Source organism: Macrobrachium rosenbergii, chromosome 25 (assembly GCF_040412425.1).
Source record: "Macrobrachium rosenbergii isolate ZJJX-2024 chromosome 25, ASM4041242v1, whole genome shotgun sequence".
Lineage (NCBI taxonomy): Eukaryota > Metazoa > Arthropoda > Malacostraca > Decapoda > Palaemonidae > Macrobrachium > Macrobrachium rosenbergii.
The window spans coordinates 15012906-15040655 of NC_089765.1; the positions used below are offsets into that span (position 1 = coordinate 15012906).

Consider the following 27750-nt stretch of genomic DNA (forward strand, 5'->3'; position numbering starts at 1 on the left):
AACTGCAGAATGAGTGTTCCCAGAAGCAAAGGAGGTCATCCGTCTGCAGGCAAACGGAAAGCTGACCGAACTGACCAGGAATAAAGTCCAGCTTGAATTTGAACTAGCTGAGATGAAGGAGGAACTGGAAACGATGGAGTTCGAGAAGATGGAGGCGATAGTGGAACTTGAAAGCCTCCAAGAAGAGAGCTCAGCAAAGGATCAGAAGATCAGATCCTTAGAGACAGAACTCACAATTCTTCAAGAGGAAAAGAAGAATAAAATAACGAAGGAAGTCGGTCTACTATGCGATGAAAATGAGTTGCTCGAAGGAAAGAAAAATGTGGTCAGAATAGTGACTAAAGAAAAGCCTTTACCAGAAAAGAAAACTGACTTGGATAAAACTCGATGCTTAAGGAGGCCTCAGATCGATTGCAAAGGCCTCTACCGACGACTGGACAGCATCGAGGAAGGAATCAACAAACTCAGGACATTGGAACAATCTTCAGCAGGCACCAGGAGAGGGACAAAAAAAGTCCTCACTAAAACCTCATCTTTGACGAAACCAAATCAAACGCCAAAAATGAGCAGTAAGGAATTACATAAAAAAATGAGGCTAGAGTCTGCCGCCAGACTACAAAGATTGGAACAAGAATCTCAAATGGTCAAAAATCTTTACAAGATAAATTCTGTCACATAAAGACTCGGCATTTTTAGGAAGACTGGATTGCTGTGCACCCCATGTCGAAGACTGGATTGTTGTGCACCCCATGTCGAAGACTGGATTGTTGTGCACCCCATGTCGAAGACTGGATTGTTGTGCACCCCCGTCGAAGACTGGACTGATGAGCACCTCTCGAAGGTTGGACTGATGAGCACCTCCTCTCGAAGACTGGACTGTTGTGCACCTGCTCTCCTGCCACATGATGCCCCCTGGAATGGGGTATCAATGCCAAATCACATATGCTTGGTAGGCAACCACTGGCGCGGCGTAAGAACCCGTAAGTTTCATGCCTACTTCATATGTGAATTGGGTTATGCATTGCACATTGGATCCCATTCTTGCATATACTCTAGTGGCAACCTCTGGCGCGGCGTAAAAACCCGTAAGTTTCATGCCTTTTATATATGCAAAATGTGGGTTATGCAATGCATAATGGATGCCCATTCTTGCATATACTCTAGTGGCAACCTCTGGCGCGGCGTAAAAACCCGTAAGTTTCATGCCTTTTATATATGCAAAATATGGGCTTTGCATTGCACATTGGACTCCATTCTTGCATATACTCTAGTGGCAACCTCTGGCGCGGCGTAAAAACCCGTAAGTTTCATGCCTTCTATATATGCAAAATGTGAGTTATGCAATGCATATTGGATCAAGTTCTTGCATATACTACAGTGGCAACCTCTGGCGCGGCGTAAAAACCCGTAAGTTTCATGCCTCTTATATATGCAAAATATTTGATCCCAGCGTGGCAGGGGCACTAAGACATCGAAGGTGCACCGTCAGGAGTCTGGAGGGTCTTCGGCAACTAGCAGGCGTCTCAGGATGTAGGGTCATATGACTGAGGATTCCATCTCTCTAGGCTAGCTGATGGAGCTGAGAATGGGGAAGGGTCCACCCCTGGCAAAAATAAACCCCCATTCAGTGACGCTCCACTGGCAAGGATGCCCCAGGGGTGAGATCGCTTGCGATCGTTAAAGGCCCATATATATATATATATATATATATATATATATATATATATATATATATATATATATATATATATATATATATATATATATATATATATATATAATATATATATATATATATATATATATATATATATATATATATAAAACTTAAAAAATCAACCAGTTTATAAGCAAATCCCACAGGAAAATGACAGGCAGAAGTTCAGTACCAAGCGCTTTCACGTTCATTAACGCATCATCTGGGCACAAATGAGACACATGAAAAGAAGGTCAATTGTCAGAAGGTAATAAACAAAAAGATAATCCAGGAAAATCCAGGATTAAGTAGTCACAGACCTAACTTTCTTTACTCTTGTAGCTGTTTATTACCCTTTGACAATTGACCATCTGGTATTCTTGCTTTTTTTTTTTTTGTTTACTTAGTAACCTTCTTTTCATCTGAGTCTCATTTGTGCCCAGACGATGCTTTAGTAAACGTGAAAGCGCTCCGTACTGAACTTCTGCCTGTCATTTTCCTGTGGGATTCACTTATATATATATATATATACATTAACTTTATCACATACACAATTGTTCTCTGCATTAGTAGAATTACCAACACGACCTCATTCAAACTGGATGGTATCTATTGAAGTATTTATTCAAAAAAAGCTACAAGCTTTCTTGGTAAACATTCCTTATTATCAAGTATTAGATACCATCCAGTTTGAATGAGGTCCTATTAGTTCTATATATATATATATATATATATATATATATATATATATATATATATATATGTATATATATATACATATACATATATACACATACAGGTACACAGCTAGACGGTCAGTTAGTGTACACACATATATATACACACATATATGTGTGTATATAAACAAATATAAATGTATATATATATATATATATATATATATATATATATATATATATATATATATATATATATATATATCAAATTCATCTTTTCCATATTAATGATGAAACAGTTGGCAGAAGGAATAGGTGGTTTAATTTTTCTAAATTTTAGCTCTAAAAAGGAATTTGGCTTCAGAGCCCTTATCAAGTTAGCAACTCAAACCCTGTATAAACTCCCACTTGAAATCAAGAAGACTGAAAATACTAAATCTTTTAAGAAAAATGAAAGACTTCAACATATGTATTAAAAGAATAAAACTTTAAAAAGCAAAGAAAAACGAATGGCAGAAATATCAAATCGATCTCTCGCGAACTTTGTCTCACATTTTGGTTCCAGCGCCTCCGGAGAATCCCCGGGACCCCCAGAGGAATTTGAGGGGAAATTTCCTCAAAATTGACCACATTCCAGACGTCCCTGAATCTCCCGGGAATCTCCAAGAATCCCCTAAGACAGGAGCGACTTCAGCGAGGACATAAATGGCTCCAGGATCCACACGCTCATAATGTGTCCGATTTAAAAACTAAGGATAAGTCAGAAAGAGTTAATCTGCACGAGACAATCATGTTGTTGAGTTTTGTTATCTTTGTGCTATCACAGTGCTATACCAACGGAGTTGATATCCCCCGCCTTCATATGTTTCATTTGTCTTTGATGTTGCTTTGTATCGAAGTATTTATCCTTTATAGTTTTGGCAAAGCCATTGTTGAATTCTTTAAGGAATTTATGGCTCTGGACGACATGCAATCGGAAATGAATTCTGACGCCGAAGACGAAATGTATGAAGAAGAAGAAGAAAATTTGGACAGTGTAGAGGAAATAACGTATGAAAAATTGATTAATCAACAGGCCGACGAAAAAATTAAGGAAAGCGAACATGTTTTAAAACTTGAGAGAGAAAATGCGGAGAAGAATCAAATTATAGAACAGCTGAGATATAAAGTAGATGCCCTGACTGAAGGACGAGACGAGATGGAACAAATCATCCGAGACTTGGAACGACGCAATGAAGAGCAGGAGAGAAAAAATCAGTTTGATGCCTGCCGAAATGGAGAGACTCAGAAAAGAAATAGAGGAGAAGGCTCAAGAGACCGAGGACCTAATTAAGGAGAAAGAAGATAGAAATTCGACCTAATTATTCTGGAAAGCACAGTCTCAGTCCTCGAGATGGAGAGGAGACCCTCAATTATAATCTGCAAAAATGGAAAGTGACAGGAATGAAACAGAAGTCCAACTGAAAAGGCTGAACGAGGACTTGCAGAGGCTTCGAGAGGAGAACGAAAGCAAACATAATGAATTTGAAAGTCTGCTGAAGGAAAACGAGGAAAAGAACAGAAAGATTAACTGCTTAGAACACGAATTGGAAGTTCTTAAAATTGAGAAACAGCGGGCTGAAGATAATTTGCAACAGCTCGAGGAATGCAGAACAGAATTGGCAGGGAGAAAGAAAGAAGCAGATAAACTCAAAGAACAGAACTTGCAGAGAGACAAAGAGATCCTCCAACTGCAGAATGAGTGTTCCCAGAAGCAAAAGGAGGTCATCCGTCTGCAGGCAAACGGAAAGCTGACCGAACTGACCAGGAATAAAGTCCAGCTTGAATTTGAACTAGCTGAGATGAAGGAGGAGCTGGAAACGATGGAGTTCGAGAAGATGGAGGCGATAGTGGAACTTGAAAGCCTCCAAGAAGAGAGCTCAGCAAAGGATCAGAAGATCAGATCCTTAGAGACAGAACTCACAATTCTTCAAGAGGAAAAGAAGAATAAAATAACGAAGGAAGTCGGTCTACTATGCGATGAAAATGAGTTGCTCGAAGGAAAGAAAAATGTCGTCAAAATAGTGACTAAAGAAAAGCCTTTACCAGAAAAGAAAACTGACTTGGATAAAACTCGATGCTTAAGGAGGCCTCAGATCGATTGCAAAGGCCTCTACCGACGACTGGACAGCATCGAGGAAGGAATCAACAAACTCAGGACATTGGAACAGTCTTCAGCAGGCACCAGGAGAGGGACAAAAAAAGTCCTCACTAAAACCTCATCTTTGACGAAACCAAATCAAACGCCAAAAATGAGCAGTAAGGAATTACATAAAAAAATGAGGCTAGAGTCTGCCGCCAGACTACAAAGATTGGAACAAGAATCTCAAATGGTCAAAAATCTTTACAAGATAAATTCTGTCACATAAAGACTCGGCATTTTTAGGAAGACTGGATTGCTGTGCACCCCATGTCGAAGACTGGATTGTTGTGCACCTCTCCAAGACTGGACTGTTGTGCACCTGCTCTCCTGCCACATGATGCCCCCTGGAATGGGGTATCAATGCCAAATCACATATGCTTGGTAGGCAACCACTGGCGCGGCGTAAGAACCCGTAAGTTTCATGCCTACTTCATATGTGAATTGGGTTATGCATTGCACATTGGATCCCATTCTTGCATATACTCTAGTGGCAACCTCTGGCGCGGCGTAAAAACCCGTAAGTTTCATGCCTTTTATATATGCAAAATGTGGGTTATGCAATGCATAATGGATGCCCATTCTTGCATATACTCTAGTGGCAACCTCTGGCGCGGCGTAAAAACCCGTAAGTTTCATGCCTTTTATATATGCAAAATGTGGGTTATGCAATGCATAATGGATGCCCATTCTTGCATATACTCTAGTGGCAACCTCTGGCGCGGCGTAAAAACCCGTAAGTTTCATGCCTTTTATATATGCAAAATATGGGCTTTGCATTGCACATTGGACTCCATTCTTGCATATACTCTAGTGGCAACCTCTGGCGCGGCGTAAAAACCCGTAAGTTTCATGCCTTCTATATATGCAAAATGTGAGTTATGCAATGCATATTGGATCAAGTTCTTGCATATACTACAGTGGCAACCACTGGCGCGGCGTAAAAACCCGTAAGTTTCATGCCTCTTATATATGCAAAATATTTGATCCCAGCGTGGCAGGGGCACTAAGACATCGAAGGTGCACCGTCAGGAGTCTGAAGGGTCTTCGGCAACTAGCAGGCGTCTCAGGATGTAGGGTCATATGACTGAGGATTCCATCTCTCTAGGCTAGCTGATGGAGCTGAGAATGGGGAAGGGTCCACCCCTGGCAAAAATAAACCCCCATTCAGCGACGCTCCACTGGCAAGGATGCCCCAGGGGTGAGATCGCTTGCGATCGTTAAAGGCCCATATAATATATATATATATATATATATATATATATATATATATATATACAGTATATATATATATATATATATATATATATATATATATATATATATATACAGTATATATATAATATATATATATATATATATATATATATATATATATATATATATATATATATATATATATATATATGTGTGTGTGTGTGTGTGTGTGTGTGTGTATGTATGTGTGTGTGTGTGTGTGTGTGTGTGTTCAGCCAGGTAAAGGGTGAAAAGAGAAGATGCTTTCATGTATTTCTACATCTCATCAGGTTTAGGTACCTGAACCCTGAACCCTGGTTAGGTGTAGAAATACATGAAAGCGCAAAGTTCAAGTCATTTCTTTTCACCCTTTTCCTAGCTGAATGCATATATGATCATCACACGTCTTCAGTGATTTGTAGCTATATATATATATATATATATATATATATATATATATATATATATATATATATATATATATATATATATATATATATATATATATATGTAATGTTTGAAGGGTATAATATACAAAGCATATGTAGGTGTGGCATTAAGTCACCTGCATACCATCGGAGACTTAATGCCACACCTACATATTATGCTTTGTACATATACCCTTGTAACATTACTTCTTCTTCGTTTTAACGTGCTTTTATACCCATTTTTATATGGGGTAAGCACGGTGCCTTCTTTGAAGGACTTTCATGTGTCCATATTTTACCAGTTAACAGTGGCACCGAAGGAAGTGCTCTAAATATATGGTTCCAGCGTTCAAATAGTGTTTTATGGGCCTTTTTATCTTCATGTATATATACATACTATGTGTGCGTGTGTGTGGTAGCAGAACATTCCTAACGAACATACAGATTTGGAAAGAACATTCGCACTTCTTAAGAAAGAAAAGAAACAATAGACCCAGCATTCATTCATTTTTACCACATCTTTGCTGTTGGGCCTGGTAAGCTTCCATATTTAAAATATTTAAAATTTATATACATATATTTCTTCTGTAATGAATGCGTCGAGTTTATACAAAACAAGGAAGTTTTAAAGCTCTGGCTTGTATTCTCACCATCACTTTACTCAGGGGTAAATATAACTCATTCGTCTTTAAAACATGGATGTGAAAAGTAATTTCATTACTTCATTTACAATTAATAAAATCTTAAGTCGTATCGAGGCGCCTGAGGTGAAAATTCATCATTAAAAATAGGCAAATTTTCAATGATTGACAAGAAATCGTTATTCATTTGTTCAAGATGACTGTCAAACTATAAACATAAACAAGAAGAATCTCTTCGACCAATCACATTGATGGCGAACGAGCTCTCTATTCTGATTGGTGCTTGCTATTTGTTCGAATTCAAAATTATGACTTTGCCTTAAACTTCAGTAATGGCATCAAAAAGCTAACCAGTGTAATTATGTTGCGTTTACGATCTTAATTAAAAGAATTAAGTAAATTTATAATTATTAAATCATACTTAGATAAGTATTATGCGAATAAATCGCTTATTAATTATAAAAGTTGGTAAAGGAACGTACGAACGATCAGCTGGCCATAAAGGTAAGTACCCTGTACGTGTTGCAAGTACATACAATCGCAATATTTCGGCCACGTTGCTTTTGTCACGCCGAGAATTTGCGCTCGAATGTGGAAAATAAAATCTGTACGATATGATTAATAAATAATATAGCCAGATTGTCTTATATCTTGCCCGGAAAGGTGAGATATAGGGATGCCAAAGTGTCATCAATCAATGAGACCTCAGTTGAATTAGCCCAGGCCTACGACATTCCTGCCGATGTATTAATGTAATTATCCAAAATTCGTTTTAACCGACATAAATTATGTGTTTCTGTACATAATTATTTTTAATTTACAGTGGGATTGATAATTAAGTTAATATAGGTATTCTTTCTTAAATAGCGGGAGGCCTAACTTAGCCCCATAGGCTAGTCTGTTAGTATTCGAATTACCTTATGCCTCTAATGGACAGCTTACCATTCAGGCTGAAATTGTTGTTATTTTAGCTTAATAGACTGTTAAGATTTGATAAGGAAGCTTTCTTTAGTCTCTTTAATAGCCTAGCCTAGGTTAGTATGCTTAATATAAAAATCATCTTAGAATCCATTACAAATTTGGTATTATTTTACTTTAAACCATTATTGCATTTTGGCCATTAAAATGTCATTATCCTGTGTTTTAATGTTTGCTTTGATTGGTTTGTTTTCGACCACTAACATGCATTAGAGTAGGCTCTTGAACCCTACATTAGGTTAGGTTTCGGATGTGGTTGCCAGTGAAGTGAACGTCAGAAATGTTCAAACCAGATTTGCTGTTACTTAAGTATTTACCATCTCTTGTATATGTTTTAACATTCATTCCCTTAGGGTTGGCACTAAACATGGCACTCATGGGAGTGGGTGTTGCATTAAAGTCAAAATTTACCTCCTTCAATATCATTTCTAAACATTTACTTACATTTTCATTTCTTTATTTATTTGTTAATTGATCTCTTTTCCTAATAACTGACTTCCTCTGTCTGTAAATCCCTTCGATATACTCTTTGGAAAGTTGAATTCCAAGTCAATGGCCCCTGTGGTCGGCTTTTTTTCCACTTAGTTCCCCTTTCCCTTGCCACAGAGTAAATGAGTTGGTCTAGGCTGCGTCAGACATGGATGAGCCTAACCGTGAATTGGCAACACATTCATTGACTTTATTCAAGGGATTTCAGTTCCTGGGAACGTGGGAATTACAGTGGAAAGCATTACAGTGTACATTTCAAGGGGGCACAGGTGCGGTACTTTACCATGGCTAATCTTACCTTACATTAACCTTTGCTTGCAGGGCTCATTATCCTTGACCCTTATAAGTGATTTCAGCCAAGTTTATCTCTATACTATCTAGTTAAGGGAAACTTGAATGATTTCAGCCAAGTTTATCTCTACACTATCTAGTTAAGAGAAACTCGACTTATGACATTTTCAGGGCTGACTGCAATCCAGGCAGTATATCTCAGAAATGGCTGAAATTATTTAAAATCATAATAGAACAAGGGGCCATGTGGCAGACCTCCTCCTCCCACAGCCAGGTCAGGTTACAGTGACCTTGGTAAGGTTAAGTTGCGATATACTGTATTAGGTATTTTGGCAATATTTAGCAAAAGGAATCATGCTTAAGCCCCACCCACCTCCCAGATCTGCAGTGACTCACTCCCACCGCCATATCATGTTGATTGTGCATGCGTATAGCCTACAACTGGTTTAAAAATGTATGCATGCAGCAGGATTTGCCATGCCTTCAACTGCAAGCTAATGCCTATATCCCAAAATCCAGCACAGTCTGTCACAATTTAGTCAAGGCTAATGACTGCCTTGCTGTGTACTCAAAGCACATCATGAATAAAATCTCAGGTTATCCAGAAACTATGGAAGATGATAGTTATTGATTGAAAAGTAATACAGAGGATATTGAGACTAGTTCATGTCTTATAAAGAGACGCGTGAAAAGGGCTTGGGAGAACTAGCCCATAGGAAAAAGTAAGGTATGTAGGCAACAGATGGCTTACAGGCAAGATAGAAGACTTGGAATGGAGGACAAAACGCTGGGAAAAGCTCCAGCGATAGAGACATACTAGTCTAAGTCTCATCGTTACTTATTTCTAAATATGGTACCATAAACAGTATACTGTATTACAAACAAATGCCAGTTATAATTAGTGCATCATTGGCTACCCATATCCCAGGAATTGTTCATTTTTGATGGGTATTGAATACTACTGTCTTAAAAAGTTGTTGGGATGCACAGAACTTAAGTTATACAGTAATAATTTAAGAGATAGAGAGGTTGTGGGTCTTTGTTAAAATTTAGAAAAGACTCCTGGTTCCAAAATGATTACTGTGTTTCAAAAGCCAAAATAGCTTTTAAGGAGTTGCTTATTTTTCATTAATGTCTTACTATGAGTGCCAATCTTTACAGGACTGCAAAATAAACACATGGAAGAGTAAAAAATGTCACTGCGAGCGCTGAGAAAATTGCAGCAAGGGGGACGTGATGAGTTAGATCTTCCCAACAATTGCAAAGAGGACAATGACGAAGAGGAGGAGGAGGAAGTTGAAGAAGGACCTGAAGGCGATGAGGCGTTGATACTTCCCACAAAGGGACAAAATAGATTTGATTTAGTGAGTTTAAGTTCTGTTTCTTGTTTTCATTATGTCAGTATTATGGAACAACAAGCACTGTACTGATTAATGTCATTGAGGGTGGCTGGTGAACATTTCTTGTGAATATTTTGTGTGTCATAGTTATTGAAGCTCACACGAAATGAAAAGATATTGAGCTGGTTCCGTAATTTTCCTGATTGCAGTAGTTTAGGTGTGACTTGCAAATTATAGAAGTAAAATTTTTACCATTGCTGTGTAAAAGCCTTAATGCTGACTGTTTAAGTATTTATTCAGTTTAATTTTCCATGGTTTTTTTACCTATAGCTGCTTAATGAACAAAACCACATGACCTAATTCTTCAATGAAAAGAATGTATAACATAATCACATTATATGATTGCCTGATTTTCAGCCAACAAGAAGTATCCAATCTTCAAAACAGGTTCTTTGTAGAAACTTTAGAATCTTCAGCATTTTCAGTTAATCCAGTCATTAAATTTTGATAGAAATGTACTTTTATGAAGTAAGATTAATATATTTATTATTATTTACTGATGTGTCTTTTGTGTTTTCTGAGAACTACTACTGTGACACTATCAGAAAGTAACTAAAGGCCTTTATTTTAGATCCAATGTGAAGTTGAAGCAGTTTGAAAAATAAAAGACTTGCATCAGTAAGGTTTGATAACATGAAAATTGCATTGGGAAAAAGTTCACTTCCATCGTTAAAAACAAGATCACTCTTCTCAAAATCTCTATTGATTCTGTCATGCACTTCACTATGACTTGCAAATTGAAGGAGTAATATTTTTATATATTGCAACTTTGTGATAGATCATTTGAAATTTCCTTCACAGCTCATTCAGGGATCCCCCTCGGAATCAGAGGTTAAAGAGGACGACGATCTGACGGAAAACGGAGACTATCGCGATGACGGGCAGCGTGACGGAGCATCCCCGCAGCCCCCTGCCGGGACAGGCGCAAGACGGAAGCGCAAAAAGAAGAAAAAGAAGGGGAGGGCCAAAGTTGCTGCCAGCAGTGAAGATCACATGGATGTTAGTATCTTGGTGAACTTGAATGTCCCAAAATGGTAACTTATCTACTTTCCATTTTGGAAGATTTTCCCATTAAAAAGATAACAGATGTTGTAGAGTGACCTTTGAAAGAGTTACATATGAGCCCTGGCATGTTGACAGTACAAACAGTACGCTGAACGAAAAAAACTGATTGCTGCTGCTTTAATATTTTCATCTTCAAATATTCTCTTTGACAGAATGAAGGAGATGAGTTTGACACTATACTGAAAGAAGTCAAGGCAATCTCAGGGGAATCAGCGGATAAATCAACTGTAGACAAAACTTCAAGTAAGTGCCCACACTTAAAAAGTTACATTTTATGGCTCGGAGTTTAACAAACTCTGTAAATTAGGATAAATACTTTTCAAAATATAAATTTTTGGAATATTCAGTAATCACATTTCAACCAGTTTCATTGTCAGCCCAGTTCACGTAACCTTTTTCTCTCCAGATGATAGACTCAAGAAAGGTCTGTTAACTGTAGAGCATAAGCACCTCAATCCACAAAATGAGATGAAGAGGATATTTGGCTCAAGAATTGTTCAAGCAAATGAGAATAAGTAAGTCTGGAGTATGTTGTTGATGGTTTATATTGTTTAAAGATGAAAGGATGTATGTTAATTTATTTCTTTCAATTTTTTTTTTTACAATAGTTGGGAAGAATCAGCCAGGAAGGCTGTAGGATTTCAGAATATGGGTTTCTTGTTTCACAAGAACATTACAAAAGCAAACAAAGTATTCCCACCCTTAATTTTTATACATTTTTAGTCCATAGACAGAGTAAGATAGGGTTTCATTTAAGCTCATCTTTTGCTGCACATGTATGGGTGTGTGTTCTTTGTTATAATTCATCACTGTGGTGGAATATGCGAAATTGGAGTATTGGAAGGGTACTTCCTGAATCCTTACCTCAAAGACTTTTCTAAGGTATCTTGCAAAGACATGCAACTCCAGATTCACATTGAGTGTAAAAATGTGAAAGGTGACGAATAACATTGCAGATAAGACCTTGTATAGAGAGTCGGTCTCCTCCGTTAATATTAATTACAAGCACTGTATCTTATCAGAATTCAAATGATATGTTTTAACACATCTGTGACCCTGGACAGATATACAAATGAATATTTATGAATTAGTGGTTATTCTTATATTCACGCAGTATTAACTAAGAGAAAGGAACGGTTTTCAAGTAGAACATTTTCTTGTTTTTACTTTCAATCCAGCAGACGGCGAGGCAGAGTAGGGAGGTCGCGTTCAACATGGATAGTTCAGGGTCAGACGCACTGGGCTCAGCATCCTAGAGCTGGTATTTCTATGGTGTTGGTAGAATCAGCGCCTACATATCAAGTTTTTAAATATGTCCACAGTACTTCATACCAGCAATTCCAGTTCAAGTTCTTAGAAGCTGTTGAATCCTTGAACCCAGAAAACATTATGGTCAGTGTACATTTGGACCCTGAGTTTAATGAAAATAGTTTGTAAGACTTGTCTTGATGTTTTTTGTGTTTATTCTCATCTTTGATTTTGCATTTTGATAAGTTGTTAAGTCCATTCTCTATGTCATTCTGTGAGTATCCTTCTTATAGGGTAATATTTGATTATGAGAGATGGCTCTTAGTTAAATTCTTTTCATATCTATGTGTGAAAAGGCTGTGAAATGAGAGATGGACGTTAGATAAATTATCGTCAAGCTTATAGTATTTAGTGAACCTTTCCATACATTATCCTTGCATAGTAACAGCAAAGTCTGCAAAACAGAGGTATGTCACAGGAATTTGTATTTAGATTACTTGAAAAATAGTTAATAATTCTCAATCTTTTCAGACCCTTCTCAACCGTGAACCTTTCCACGTAGACACGTTACTCCAAGTATCCGAAATCTTTCGGTTAGGTGACGACTCTTCTATGGCAGCACAGTTGATAGAAAGAGCACTCTACGTTTTGGAATCCTCCGCTCATCCATTATTTAATATAACTACAGGGTCCTGCAGGCTGCATTACCGACAGCAGGAAAATAGGTACTCTTAATTTTTTGTCTGTAGTTATTATATTGATAGCTATCCATATGATCATGTACAGATACAACTCCATTTTACATAACTCTTAAACTGCAATGCAGAGTATTTACATGGCAGTCCAAATTATTGATGGTGCAACTATAATGAACTAGATATGTGAGCATCCCATTTCATGGTGATAATAGAATTAATATCTTAATTTTTTCTGAGTGTTTATACACAAAATGTAAAGATAACAGGATAAATTTTAAGTTTTTTTACTTCAAAATTAGATTAAAATCAGCATTCTATCTTGAAAAGCAAATTTACAGCGACCTATAAAAGAAAATGATTTCTTCAGAGAATGTTTTACCGCCGGTGAATTTTGGACCCTTCCCTCAAAATGTCGAAGGGTTAAGTGACATTTCAAAACAGCTGAACACACATTAAAGTAATTTTTATATATTGCAAATAATGACTATTGTCTCATACCAAAGTTCTCATGCCCCCCTTACTCAGCCATCAATTTGAAGGGCATATTTTTTCACTTTATAATGAATGGAAGTGTGGTCTTCCACAAAAAGTGCATGTGGTATCCCTGTTCACAATCAAAATACAGTACAGTACTGCATTCATCTCTTTTCATTTACTTTCAGGAGCTTCTTCATCTCACTTTTCCGCCATATTTTGAATGTCGGGCAGAAAGGATGTTACAGAACAGCATTAGAATTGTGCAAACTGTTGCTCAATCTCTCACCTGAAGATGATCCGCTGGCTGTCTCTCTGATGATTGACTTTTATGCCCTTCGAGCTCAGGAGTATAGTTGGCTCGTAGCACTTTACGACTGGTATGAGCCAACAAAGAATCTTTCAATGGTGAGCAGGATTTGATTTGGATTATCATTTATTCAGTGGGCTAGGAGTGTATGATTTAAAAGACAAAAAATTGAGTTGTTAAAAATTTCACTTAGAGTTCTGCATCATGGATAGGCCACATAAAGTAAGAATTCTGCCTCATGGATTGGCCACATAACGTAACTGATCTATTTCAATGTATGAAAAAAAGACAATCTATGCTGGATGGGTTTATGTTGATGGGTGTGTCTTGTTTTATTGAAGTATTGTCTATATTAGTTTTAGTCATGAAATGCTTTCTTTTGCAGCTACCAAGTTTTGCCTTCTCAGTCCCTTTGGCTTTGTTTCATCTGAGTGAAGGTGGCGATGTTCCTGCTGGGAAAGACAAACGAGAGTCTACTAAAGCAGCTGCCTGGGTAATTATTCGAATACTGGTTTTGTCGATACAGTATGACGAAAGCTCAATAATTCTCCATATAATGGGTTTTTACCTACAAAAATGATTTGGTTTCTAGATAACTAAATGCTTATATTTAACTGGAATGCCACTGTTATGTCTATACCAAAGTCTCGCATCATAATTAGCAGAGGTTAAAATAACCCTCTTTTTTTATGCAGGCAGAGGATTTAGGAACTCCTGAGGAGATGCGAGAAAGAGCAGATGGCATGCTTCAGAGGGCACTGATAATGTTTCCAGGAGTCCTCATGCCTCTTTTGGATAAATGTAATGTCCAACCAGATCCTGTTGTTGCAGCTCATGCGTTCTTCGGTCCTGCAGCACAGAATGAGTAAGTTTTATTGATAATTTCATAACTGTGTTCGTGATGTTCTTAAGAATACAGTAGTTGAGCCAATTTACCCTCATATCTTCACAGTTAATCAGTCTTTGTAAGGGTTATGTTTTGGTACCTTAATAGAGAATTGGTTCACTTGTATGTGTTGTGGTGAATGGTTACTAGAAAGAACTGTATATTGTAATTCTCTAACATATAAATACAAAGTATTGTTTCGGTGGTACATCAGTCAAATATGTATGTAGCTTTACTTACAGGACGGTACAAAAAATTAACGTTAAAAGTAGCAAAGGTACAGTTGAAAAGTTACATTTTCTTGACTTGGCCAGAGTAAATTTGTTGATGATACCAGAAATGTCTATTTCACTCTTAAATTCACATTCAGTGACGAAAATTTTTTTTTTAATAATCAGACTCCTGTCAAAAGAGAATATTATTTTTAAAGGATGAATATTAGCTTTTGGTGCAAGAGGTTACCTTATGCTCTTTTTTTATGTAGATCCAGGAGTGTGTTTTCTGTTTGTCAGTTGGGTGTTAAATACACCTATTAACATATTTTCAAAGCTGTAAATTTTTATTTGATATCTCTAGGTATTTTCATCTCTTAATCATTATTATATTTTTACTTTTTCCAGCCAGAGCAAAGGTCTCAGTCAAATAGTAAATCTATATGTTGGAAGGTGTTATCATGTGTGGAAAGAAGCAGGTGTCATGAGTTGGTTGGAAGGTTAGTGAAAGTTATTCATGGTAATGGTATTGGTAGTATTCTTTGTATTATGTATTCACCAGCATAAATCCTTAGAAATATATTCGTTTTAATACGTCGTCTCGTTCTTTTGCTGTTTGTGCATGTTGATATTGTCGGTAAATATTTTGTGTGTTGTTTGTAGTTTGTAAAGTAATTTTATCACTCACCTGCCATTTTTTCCTTTTGTAATGATATACAACAAATTGTTTTGCAATCATCTGTCTGATTATAAACTGTATGATTTGTAACGCATAGTGCATGTTTGTTTTGAAATACAGTATCGTGAAGATGTACCTGATTTTTGTTAGTGTTACTGTATTTGCAAATGATCTAATGATTGAACCAAGGCTGGTGATACGTCTCAAGTTTCCGTTATGTCGTACCAAGTACCATTTGAAATATGTATCACATTTGAACACTATTTTGCAGAAAATGTGAGTGTAGTAGTTGCCAGAGTTGATAGTGGTGATCCACTGGTTAAGGAGGGTGAAGAGATAAGAAAAGTACGTTACCAAGGAACCCCACTCGCAATTTATCGCCACATACTAATGGCAGAGATTAAAGACGCTACCGCAGCTCTCCCTTCTGTAAGTTGTTTTTTCTTATCTTTTCAAAATTTAGAATTGTACTGTGAGTTATGCAGCTGTATTTACTAGAGTAGAAATGTCTGTCAAAAAAGGATCACACATTCGTCGTCATTATAGATGGTTTTACGTCAGCTTGGCCCTTTATGAGGTTAGATGCTAAATAAGTTTTCAATCTTCTCTTCTCTCTCTTTTGTTCTTTCTGCCTGAACTCCCATGAAGACATGGCCGTCACCCGTTTTCTTTATCTAAGAATTTAAATTTTCTTGCAGGTGTTCGTTGTGTTACTTCCATACCCACTGCTTTTCTGACTTCTTCAACCCTTCTTATCCCATATCTGAACCATCTGATGCATTGACCTTGTAAAAAATCCTTGTTATATTGTCTACTGCGGATGTAGAACAATTGTGCTCTTTGGATTGTGTAGTGTGTGTTCATTTTAGATATTAGTTGGTTATAATGCTCAAAAAAGAATGTATTTTTCAAGACTACAATAATGAACTAATTCCAAAGAAAGTGGCGGTTCATGTTTATCTTATTTTGCCACTCATTCCACCTTACCCAAGAACAAAACACCAAGCACTACTGCCTATAGAAGGATGTGTAAAGCTACACTTGTTTATTGTGCAAGAGATCCCAAGGATCTTTGGGTTTATTGTGTATACTAGTGAAGTGTTGTGCCTTTTACACAAGCCAGATCATGTAATTTCCATTTGGGATTACAAAGACAGCTGATTTTATACGATATGATCATTGTCTCCTCTGCTGGTATTGTGTAAACTTCAAATTTAAAAATAAATCTTTTTTTCAGGCTCTAGCAAATACCCCAGTCATGAGCTTCGATCCACTGCCCCCACCTGATTCAGTTTGTGGTTACAGTAGGCCTACAGTCCTTGGTCAATCTGGAGCCAATTCTTCAAACATACTTGCAACTTTCTTCCGTTCATTACTTCCAAATTATGATCCCAGTGCTTCAGAAAATGAGAGGTAAGATTGTGTGTACTGTACAGTGACAGTTGTTTTTTGTTGTGAATGATAGAAAAATTTGAATTTATCATGAGACAGAAAACCTCACGGGGAAAATACATTCATGATGTTAATTAATAAAAAAAGGAAAGGTAGTGAACATCGGTAAAAAAAAAAAAGGATGTAATAACTTACAGCTTTAATAGATCAAGGTTCTTAATCGGGTGGATGAGAGATTTGGGGCCTTACCCTTCTCGAAGGTGGCTTTCACCCCAAAATTGTTAGGAATCCTGATCCTTTTTACCTGATAATTATCCACTCAAACAGTTTGTGAGTCATTAGCTGAAGTTTGTATGGAAAATGGATTTTTGAGTGATGAAATTAGTTACCAAAATCTACAAATATATTAATGCTGTATTTGCTTGTGGTATTCGAAAATTAATGTCAGAATGTTCTTCGTATCGCAGACAATTAGAAAACGTAGTAGCCGCTGCAGCAGCTGGTGGCGCAGCAGGAGGTGAGGATGGAGAACAGGGTGATGCCCACGGCATAGGAGACCTCCGAGCTTCGGTTAATACGCTTCTCGATGCAATGAGAGATTTACTCTCCAACATCCATCTGCCTGAACCCCCTGGAAATGAGGCGGATCAGTCCGAGGACGAGAACCACGAGTGGGATTAGCACGGCTGTAAAGATTTAAGGGAGAATATGGTGAGAAGATCCTCAAGTCACGACTCACGTGTGATTTGACGGTTACTGTAGTAATACACTCCTGTAAATAGTTTTCAGCGTTTGAAATCGGGGAGAGATTCTCATGAGGTTGCTGAATTCTTATGACATACCTTTTGACTGAAAGTTCATATTTTCATTATTTTACAGTGCATCTGAATGTTTCTATGGCACAAAATTTTAACACGGCAATACTTAAACATGTAATCAAGTTTTGTTGTTTACAGATTGTACACTAGACGTACGTTGTTGTATTTGAGAGTATTGTTTTATTTAGTTATTTGTAGTCCGGGACTCCATTAAACTCTCTCAGGTATTCTTATAAACGGCCAGCGTTACTTTAGATCTGTGATAGACTTGTGGAATACAGAGAGAATGAATAATGGTCATTTAGCAAAACCAAAAGGGTAAACTTTTGTAAGGTATATAATTAGTTGCTACCTTTCATGTTTCATCACTGATTACTGGATTCAAGGAAGCATTATTATTTTGATGGCAAGTTTTGCTAGCCTAACAATAGGCTGTTTTCTCTCTTTCCATTTGCATTCATAATGGCTTAACTTGGTCCTGGGGTATATAATCTGATTTAGGATTTTTCACCCGTACGCTGTTCACTCCCTAAGATTAATGAATTGAAAAATTTTTCACAAGCAAAAATTTACGGTAATGATCTCAAATCACCTGATTTTTAGTAAGTATGCTCAGTACACCGCAGTCTCGTGTTTGGCTGGACATTGTACTTTGATGAGAATTCACAAAAAATCCGTTTTGACATTTTATACTGCATCAGGCAGGCGGCTGACTGTTGCCTCAGTCAGCATTGACTGATTGCTGAGAGGATAACGAACCAGTGTAATTCATTGTGTTGGATTGTATTTGAGAGTACAGGATAGTGTTTAGGAAATGTCTGCCAAGGGCAATGCAAGCGTGATGCAGCTGCTAAGCCCAAGAATTTGTGTAATAGTCTTTTTCTTGAAGATATTCTTTGTGTGGTAAAGCTGCATAATTGATTGACAATGATTGGAGGGATACAGAAATTATTTGGACATGTATTTCATACAACCTCTGGGAGAACAGTATGTGATACTATCAGCTGGGCTCTTATGGACACTAGAAGAAGTTGGAAGACCCAGACCTACTTGGTTGAGAACTACGAAGCGGTAGGCTGGATATTTGTGGAAGACAGATAACAGGAAACACATGAGTGGTTGGATTTCACCAATGCGCTTTTTTGTCACATGGCGTTGGAAGTAGCGACGTTGCAGTATAGTAGATCTATATGTAGTTATTCGATTTTTGAATGAAATTCAGCTTTACAATTGGCCACGATGGAATGCCCCACATTCGTACACCCAGGACCAAGGCTCCTCTTGCTCTTTGTAATTGGTCTTTCATCGAAACTGCCGTAAAGTTCTTAGGGATAGGAAGTACATATAAGATATCTGAAAGAAAACGAAGTCTGGTCACTTCAGTTTTTTCTAGCGTGTGCTGGTATTAGATATGACATTTTCAAGCCAGTATCTCATAATATTTTGGGCTGTTTATTTTAGGGACTTGGCATAATCGTTTCGCATTACGTTATTATTTGCATATTAGCCTTGTCTGTCATACTCTTACGAGACTAAAGTGATGTACTGTAAAGGTGTGTGATGTGCTTGTAGCTATTTAGTAATCAAGGGTCGAAGAAAAATCAAAAGATTAAATAAGTGGCATTTAAGCTTCATGAAATCCTAATTTAACATTACCGAAGCCTCTTGTGTTTCTTCCAAAAAAACCTGCGACCCAGTGAGCTAGATGTTTGAATAAACTTCGTATTAAATTTGAATATCACCTTATTTATTTGTATAATTTTACAGCTTGTGGTATGAATTTTATTAATTTTGTACATCAATCAATCATGAATATAAGAGATGTTATTTTATTCAGTCCTGATCAGTGTAACGTACCCCATGAAACTTTTTAAAACAAAATTGAGATTTCCATACAAACCTTTTACCTATAGTGCCCATTTAGTTCGTCATAAAGTATCCCAAGCAGCACCCATTTTGTTTATCGTAAAACGTCCCTGACAAAGATTCTCTGAGGGAAGAAGAATCACTGATGTGCATACATATTTTGCATTAGAAAATGAATCTTGAGTATTTAGTTACCTAAGTGAATTACATATTCTTGATTTGTTGATTTTTGAATAAATATATTCTACATTTATCAAATAGAAAGACTTATTTCTTGACCTTTTAAGAAGTAATATAAATCCACAGGTGTGTGCTTATAATTTTCTTGCATTTTCTTGGTAGTACAGAGGAAATTCAACCGTACTAAGGACTAGTAGGAGGCATTGGCATTCAACTATGTAATAGAGAAAAAGTGGGAAGGCAAGATCAATAAGTGGCAACAGTTGTGGAGTGATAGAACAGATCATAGTATAATAAAGCAGATTAAGCCCACATATTGTTTGATAGTCAACAGGACAATAGTACAGAAAATATGTGAGAGTTATCATGTGTACAAATTAAGACACTTATTGAAAACATACTTCATGGTTGCTTGTCTGGAAAGAATGCATTAAAATATATCTTGTGTGAATTACCAAAATTTCAGCAAATGACCCTTACTGGTCACAAATCCTTCCAGAGAAATTGTTGTCAGAATCTTTAACATATGGTCCAGTCAGTTATTGTTTCCAAGAAGCTGTAAATTTGGACAGCCAGAACTATGGTCTGTCCGCATACGCGAAGAATGCACGTACACATCTGGTGATTCATCTTCCATCGGAGGAGTTTTGTCGGGGGTGTGTCATGAAAAAATGGGCACCATAAGTAACAGGTTATTTGCGAAATAAAAATTTGACTTCTCTTGTGTAATGTGCAAAACAAAATATTTTTTATACAGGCTTAATTTGCTCTTAGCGGAGATTCCCAGTTGAATAGGCCTCCGATAGATTACTAGCAGTGGCACTGAATAAGGTTGAGCACTGTAAAGAGTAGGAAGGCCACCACTCGACCCACTACAGCTCACTATACTATATTTTATGCAGATTATAATGTTGGAGCTGTATGCCTATTGTATACTGGATTAGGTCTTCACATGTTTGTTATTATCATTCATCTTATTTAAATTTGGTTAATGATAGTCAAGTGATACAGTGTTTTACTCTCAGTGTGCAGTTCCTGTTGTGACAACATGTATCCTATTTCACATGAAGTATCCTAGCCCTCAGAATACATAGCATATACTTTTATACACTTGTATCAGCTGACATTCAATATTTTTATATTCTTGTTTCGTGAAAGTGTGAATGAATAACTTCCTGAGTGACCTCTTATTCATTAGCTAGACTCTCTGATGTTTGACGAACTTGTAATAATGTTTCTCAGTTATGTATTTTACATTATTTGCGATTTCATATTTTTGGTTTTACTATTTTCTAAACCTGGGAATAAAAGTCATACCTTCTTACATTATTTCTCTTGCTCCCCCTTCCCAAGGTTCCTACCCCTTGCTGTGGATAAAAGGCATTTTATAAAACAGTTTTGCTGGTTCTGTAGGTAAATTAGATAGGTCTTTCTTTTCTTATCATAACTATAGTCATTGAATGGAAGCTTGCTTGAATGTAACATTGATTACTCTTGGAAAATGAAAGAGAGATTGGATGGCATGCCCCCTCATCACAATTCTAGTATCTGATGTGGTCGAAAACTTTGAAACTTGGTCCTCACTATTAACCCTGAACTATGAAACACAATTGTCAAGTGTCAGTCCAGGTGGTCATCTGAAGGCTGCTATTCAGATGTAACAGTGGTCTCCCTTGGTAAGGCCATTTGCAAGGTGGGAGTCCTTGCTGGTTTAGTCTTCATTTCATAGATTTTATTATCCAAAAAAAAAAGGTTGAGTAAGGTTATTTTAAAAGCCTTATATCAAGAAAGGGACAGCTGGAGAGTACTGTTGATATAACAGTTTTTTCACAGACAAGACACCCATTATTCATATATGTTTATGCATATATTTATTTCCTGAATGTTTCAGGGTGAACATTTTTGTCTCTGAGACAGAAGGTAATCTTTTTGAATTCACCTGCTGGATCCTCAAGTTTTTCACCCTTGTAGAGCTGCTTAAAGGGCACTCCATTATATGATCTACGAGTGTGTATGAAAAAACTACTTTTATAAAAATATAGTGATTCATCACAGCCTCAGCAATGATATATAAATAGCATGTAGGTGGGAGGCCATGATGCTGAAATTGCCAGTGTGTTTTTATATGACTGTGGTGGGGTCCACTCTTGTACTTAGGTGTGTTAAGAGGTCAGAAACAAAGTCCTTGGTAGCTTAAAGGCTTGTATAAAAATATGGTCATAAGCTTGTGAAGGGTAAGGCATGGCAATTGTGTTACGTAAATCTTTTGGAGGGTGAAAGGGATAAAAGCTGATGGAAGTCTTTTGTTAATTTAATTCATTGGCGATAGATTAACCAATGCGTAAAACACAGGTTTGTATTTGTGTGAGAAAAAAGTTTCTCATCATTTACAGCAAAGCTGACGAAACATCTACCATTAAACATTGCAAAAATACGCATTGTGTGTACCTGCATCTCAACTGGGGAGTATCATGTTAGGTTTTTTAGCTTTTATCAATCTTTAACACGTTTTATGTAGGTTCCTGATACACAGTGAAGTTTGGTAAAGACTGTATCTAAAAATCAGGACAAGTTTGTAATTTATACATAAAAATTAATATGCTGACAAAAAAAGTTGTCTGGGTAACATTTCACAAACATTTTCATTTAATCACTGTCATCATTCTCACCCATTTTCAACTTTGCAATGAGTTCTTTAGCTGGATTAAATAACCCACCAGTATTTTCCGCGCACACATAACAACGTTTGGTCTTCTTAAATTGTTCGAGAGCACATTTTTCACAGAAGTAGTGTTGACACTTTGTTACCACAGGATCAACAAAGGATTCTCGGCATATGAAACATTTGAAAGGCAAATGTTCGTCATCACTTGGGATTTCCCAGTTCTCATCTGAATCGCTGTCACCTGCGCCCGCTCTTTTCTTCGAAGACTCCATTTCCAGCTGCCATCCCAACTTGTAGTCGGTACGGTCGTGGAGGAACTTGCAGCTGTCTGTCAAATCAAATTTATATATTTTAAAACAAAATGCACAAGCAGTCTGGATAAACTATTAAAGATAATGCTGCCCTGAAGCATAATCTGTAATGGATTTGTTCAAACCAACCTAGTAACATAAGGCTAGCCTGAAGGGTTTAAACGTACACATGAAACAATATCTTTTACGAAAGACTTACAACTTACAAATGCCACAATCCAAGCTTTATGGCATCCTCCCTTTGGCCTCAGCTTCATTACTTTCCACCTTTTCTTTTTCCACTGGTCTCTTACAACCTTTCTGTCAAACTTTTTCAGCATTACTAGCTCTATTTTTACTTTGTTTAAAAATAAAATACTTTGTGAGTCTTACAAGTGTTTGTGTTACTTGGTGATCTTGTACATCTAACTAACAATTGTATCTCCTATTTCATTTTCCTGAAATTTTTAGTAAGATATGGAGCTCAAGAAGTAGAATAGGAGAGTGGAAGAAAGGAATAAGAGTGTGATAATTAAAAGGCACTCGAGACCAAAGGGAAGCTGTAAAATACCTTCAGAACAACAGGCACTACCCCCTACAAGGGTTTACTACCTCATGAGTGCCCTTAAATACCTTGGTGTTATTGCAAAAACGAGGTAAAACTCTAACATTACCTCCAAAGCCACAGAATCCGGTTTCTTTATAATCTTTGCAAAGATCAGGTTGGTAATCCCATCTCACGGTTGCTCGCAAGTGATCAGGTGCTCGAATGGGTCCTTTGCGCACTCCTCCTTTGGCAGCGTTGCCCAGTGCTGTGTCTTTCTTCTCAAAGAACTCGGTGTAGTTATTTATGCCTCTGTATATCTTGTCATCTGCATGACCTTTTAATTCCTGCCAAGAAAACAGTTATTTTTAATCTGCGTAAATTTACATGTTTTCAGTCATATCCATATTCTACTTCAGAAATACCTATATTTTACATGTGCTTTTCTCTGTCGGAAGTGAAAGAACTTTATTTTACGAAAACTATCTGTAGAGTCATTGGTGGTCATGAAGTAAGGATAAGCTATACTTAAAAAGGAGTAAATTCACTGCTTATTTCTCCTGGGTATAATTTTTATGCAATCATATGAATTCCTTCTCTAAGCCCAAGATGTGGGCCTCCATCCAATATCAGCATCAGTAAAAACTGGTCATTCTCTGAGAGGTCTGAACCAGCTGCAGCTTAGGGTTCCAGAATATGGCCAACTTTTATTACGCAAAAGTCCAAGAATTTGAGATGTATCAACTTTAAGAGCAATCAAAGCTGCTGGCCCTGACCTCATGAGACTTGAATATATGTGAGGGGTTTGCACTGAAACTAACAAGCATTTTTAGGAATTTATGAGAGCAAGTAATGTATAAATAAAATCAAAGAAATTAATACACTTTAAATTACAGTAACTTCAGATAATACCTGGTTAATCTTTTGTGACCTTTCAAATATTGCCTGAGCATCACGGTCTTTCTCCGTTTCAAACTGAATGGTGGATGTAGCGCCCATGTCAGCTGGCCCTTCTCTCTCACCTGTCCGGCGAGATTTATATGCTGACCTAAGAATGCAAGAAAATACTAAATAATGTACAGTAAGCTATGAACTGCAATATCAAGCATTAATCTGATTAATATTCTAAGTATTCAAAGACTCAAAATGTAGATCATTTGCCTTATGTCTTAATGCCCAAAGGAATGATAAATCAAGTGCTGAATTCACACTGGAAAAGAAATGAGGCAGAGATTGTACAGGGGAAGACCTCCCTTCAACAAGGTGTTACTAATCTCACCTGCTTCACTGCTGCACTGTTAGCCTTCAATGAACAATACAGGTATTGATAAATTGGAGAGGGTACCTTAGATACTTTAAAACAACTGGAAAAGACTATATATTTGGTTGAATTCGGGAAGATGATTAAAGTAAGAAGGAAAATGAAGAGTTCTGGATAAACTTATTCCAAAAACAATAGCAAATGCCACAAGTCTTAAGTGTTTTCACAGCAGGTATCATCCAGTGTAATTACCAAGTGTCTAAGTACTTACTTAGACATCTGGCCAACATAAGGCACAAGTAAAATAAGAGGTCTGTTTGTTATACGGACACGTACGAATTTGTTACTCTATACGACGCTTCATACAAATCTTTGTTGTCATTAGCTATTATTTAAATTCAGCTTGTTTACAAACAATATAAACATCAAGTATTAGGGAAAGCCCAATACCATAGTTTCTATATCTACTGACACAAACCACCGATTTAAAAGGAATTTTGATATTAGAGTGAAATTCTGGAGCTGAAACTGTTACTCACCCGACCCCATCACTCTCCTCACTTGAACTGTGTTCCTCTGCATTGAACTTGCTGCCTCTGTTTTTGCTACGCTGAATTAATGGGTTATTGTAATCCGTTTTCCGTTCTTTCTTCACCACAACAGTTTCATCTTCACTGCTGCCTAAAAATAAAAAAAAATGTTTCGAGCTACATTATGAAAGATGCGGTATAATCTTTTCCTTCCGTGGTGCTTTTCTGATAGTTGGCTCATTATCCTGTGGCCTTTCATCCAGGACCTTTTCCAGAATTTAAAGAACACATCAAGTAGTCTTACTCCTTATAACTTTAACAATACAGTTCATCCCTTTTTCTTTGCATATTAATATAAGGTTCTCTTCCTATAGTCCACCCTCACAAGAGCTGTGAAAAGAATGTTTGTTGAATATAAAACTATGCACTATCACATATTCAAAATCACTTGGGCATAGTTTTGACTATATAAAGCAAATAATGGAACTGGAAAATCGTAACGAGTCAAAAATCTTGCAGATGTATTTGTAATGATTTGTTAAGGATACAAGACAAGAACGGGCTCCATTGGATAGGGGTAATCTCATCACATTTACTACTTGAAGTATGAAACGGGGCTAACCAACTGATACCGGCTAAAACAAGTAAATGTATTAGTTACGATAATCACCTAACAATGTTTTATTTTACTTGTTTTAGTTACGATAATCACGTAACAATGTTTTATATTTCCAATGCAAAAGAGAAATTTTAATTTTGCAGCTTACAAACTAAAAAAACCGGTAATTCTAAGCCGGCTGTCTGCGGTGAGCTAGACTATGGCATTTGACGTTTTCCTATGTTATTTTACTTGCTTTACAAGAATTTAAAGTAATATTTTGTCGGCCGGCTGTACCTAAACTGTAATTGACCTATGAAGACTACACGACTTGAATTACCTAACGCGGGGTACGTCTAAGCCGGCATTCCGCAACGAACCCCCCCCCATTAGCTAATACGGCAAAATTGTAACCAGTAAACACCCCTACGGTACGTTAGGTTGGTATTTTTTGGGGTGTTTACTGGTTACAATTTTGCCGTATTAGCTATGGAAGGGGGTGGGGGGGGGTCGCCGCAGAATGCCGGCTTAGATCTACCCTGGCGGTAGAGTAGTCTCCAAAGGTCAGTTATAGTTTAGTTACAGCCGGCCGACAAAATATTACTTTAAATTCTTGTAAAGCAAGTAAAATAACACAGGAAAACGTCAACTGCCGTAGTCTAGCTCACTGCGGACAGCCGGCTTAGAATTACCAAAAAACCGGTTCCCGAATTCTTACTTTTGTCGCTTTCTGCTTTCCTCTTCCGAATTCCGCCTCCTTGGCCCGCTCGCTTTTTGAACATTTTTCTGATCACTAAAATGAAAGAGAAATGCTTTTAAATTACATAAGCCTGTTCATATATGATAAAAAATCATTCTAGCCTAGGCTACCCCCTATGATTCTGAGGCCTCCCCATAATAAAAGGAGTACAGAAGAAATGAAATTTATCCCGAATATATGCAAATAATGCGCCTACGCCAGAGATACTAATTAATCAATCAACCCGGTGCTATTATTGCTATGGGCTAAACCCCGTAAAGGTTTAACAAAGTCGCCTACGCCTATCTTCCTTTAAAGTATATTAAATTTAACATAAGTCTTCTAGATTAATGGTTTGATTTGCTAAGTTAATATACTATTATATACCTCTGAAGTCAATTACCTTTCTTCCGTAACACTTATTTAACAACGTTTACTTTTTAACGAACAAAAACAAAAACAAAACTGGTATTAGTAGTAGTTGTAAGGTTATGATGTCTTTGTAACGGCTCACTATCTTTGTCTTGTTTGTTGGTGCCTGAAGTCCAGGTTTAATTGCTGTATAGTTTCATATGTTTTTGACATATTCTTTTATGTTTTTGCTTTAAACAAACAATAAAATTAAATATTAGCCATTAACTCGTATTTAAATTCTGGGGATCGTGGCTGCATACAACTAAATCCATCCCTAAAGTTACTGCAAGCTAAAGGCAATAGAATAAGAAATGTCCTAAATTTTCATATCCTTCCTTACATTGTACAAATCTGCGTTTTTCATCTTTCACAATCTTCCTGTTATTTATACCTAACGTATTTTGCCTTGCCTTATTTACTGTAAAAGTTTTTATTCTTCTTCTTGAGCCCCAGTTTTATTCCCATAGGTAGTCGAGGTTGACTTCATATTTATTTCTCTTTCCCATGCTTCTTTGTCCAGGATCTTTATGATTTCATTTAATTTTCATTATCTGAGATACCCCAACTTACTCAGATTAAAGTCTAAAGCTTTGATATGCAAAATCGGAGTCTTTCTTTTGTTTTCATAATGCTCCGTAGTAATCTCACAGCGAAGGCTGTTTCTGTTACTAAACTTGGAGGTCTTCTCTAGGCACAGCAAAATGCTTTTCATATCACTCGGGTAACTGAATGGATAACTATCCCATATCTTATGGCTTAGCATGGAGTATGTCATGGTGTTTTCGATCATAGAGTTGAATGAGAAAGAAGCGACATACTCATGTTGGCTGTTGGCCAATGACAGCCAAGATTGCAATGTCAACAAA

The 27750-nt window shown here is 37.0% G+C and overlaps 3 protein-coding genes across 9 annotated transcripts; 2 read left to right on the forward strand and 1 right to left on the reverse strand.

Annotated features, from left to right (window-relative positions):
* Positions 1-3800: 3800 nt before the first annotated feature.
* Positions 3801-4781, forward strand: LOC136852178 (myosin-6-like). The gene has a single exon (XM_067126622.1). The coding sequence runs from the start codon at positions 3801-3803 to the stop codon at positions 4779-4781; it is 981 nt and encodes a 326-aa protein (XP_066982723.1).
* A 2361-nt stretch (positions 4782-7142) lies between these two features.
* Positions 7143-21164, forward strand: Nulp1 (Nuclear localized protein 1). Of its 6 annotated transcripts, none has more exons than XM_067126939.1 (14): positions 7143-7361; positions 9777-9979; positions 10817-11014; positions 11233-11323; positions 11487-11595; positions 12259-12472; positions 12860-13053; positions 13689-13908; positions 14196-14303; positions 14506-14675; positions 15317-15408; positions 15859-16016; positions 16825-17000; positions 17447-21164. In XM_067126939.1, exons 2-14 carry the CDS (start codon positions 9809-9811, stop codon positions 17658-17660), a joined length of 2115 nt encoding a protein of 704 aa, XP_066983040.1. In that variant the 5' UTR covers positions 7143-7361; positions 9777-9808; the 3' UTR covers positions 17661-21164. The 6 variants fall into 6 exon arrangements, with proteins under 6 accessions (XP_066983040.1, XP_066983045.1, XP_066983046.1 ...); XM_067126944.1 differs by having other exon boundaries at positions 7254-7361; positions 12262-12472; XM_067126945.1 differs by having other exon boundaries at positions 7336-7372; positions 12262-12472.
* A 1216-nt stretch (positions 21165-22380) lies between these two features.
* Positions 22381-26950, reverse strand: mdlc (RING finger protein mdlc). 2 transcript variants are annotated; one of them, XM_067126954.1, is made up of 6 exons: positions 26874-26950; positions 26450-26524; positions 25143-25284; positions 24255-24390; positions 23473-23689; positions 22381-22836 (listed from the first exon to the last, which is right to left on the reverse strand). In XM_067126954.1, the coding sequence occupies exons 2-6, from the start codon at positions 26511-26513 to the stop codon at positions 22490-22492; spliced, it is 906 nt and encodes a 301-aa protein (XP_066983055.1). In that variant the 5' UTR covers positions 26514-26524; positions 26874-26950; the 3' UTR covers positions 22381-22489. The 2 variants fall into 2 exon arrangements, with proteins under 2 accessions (XP_066983055.1, XP_066983056.1); XM_067126955.1 differs by having other exon boundaries at positions 26858-26937.
* Between the last annotated feature and the right edge of the window lie 800 nt (positions 26951-27750).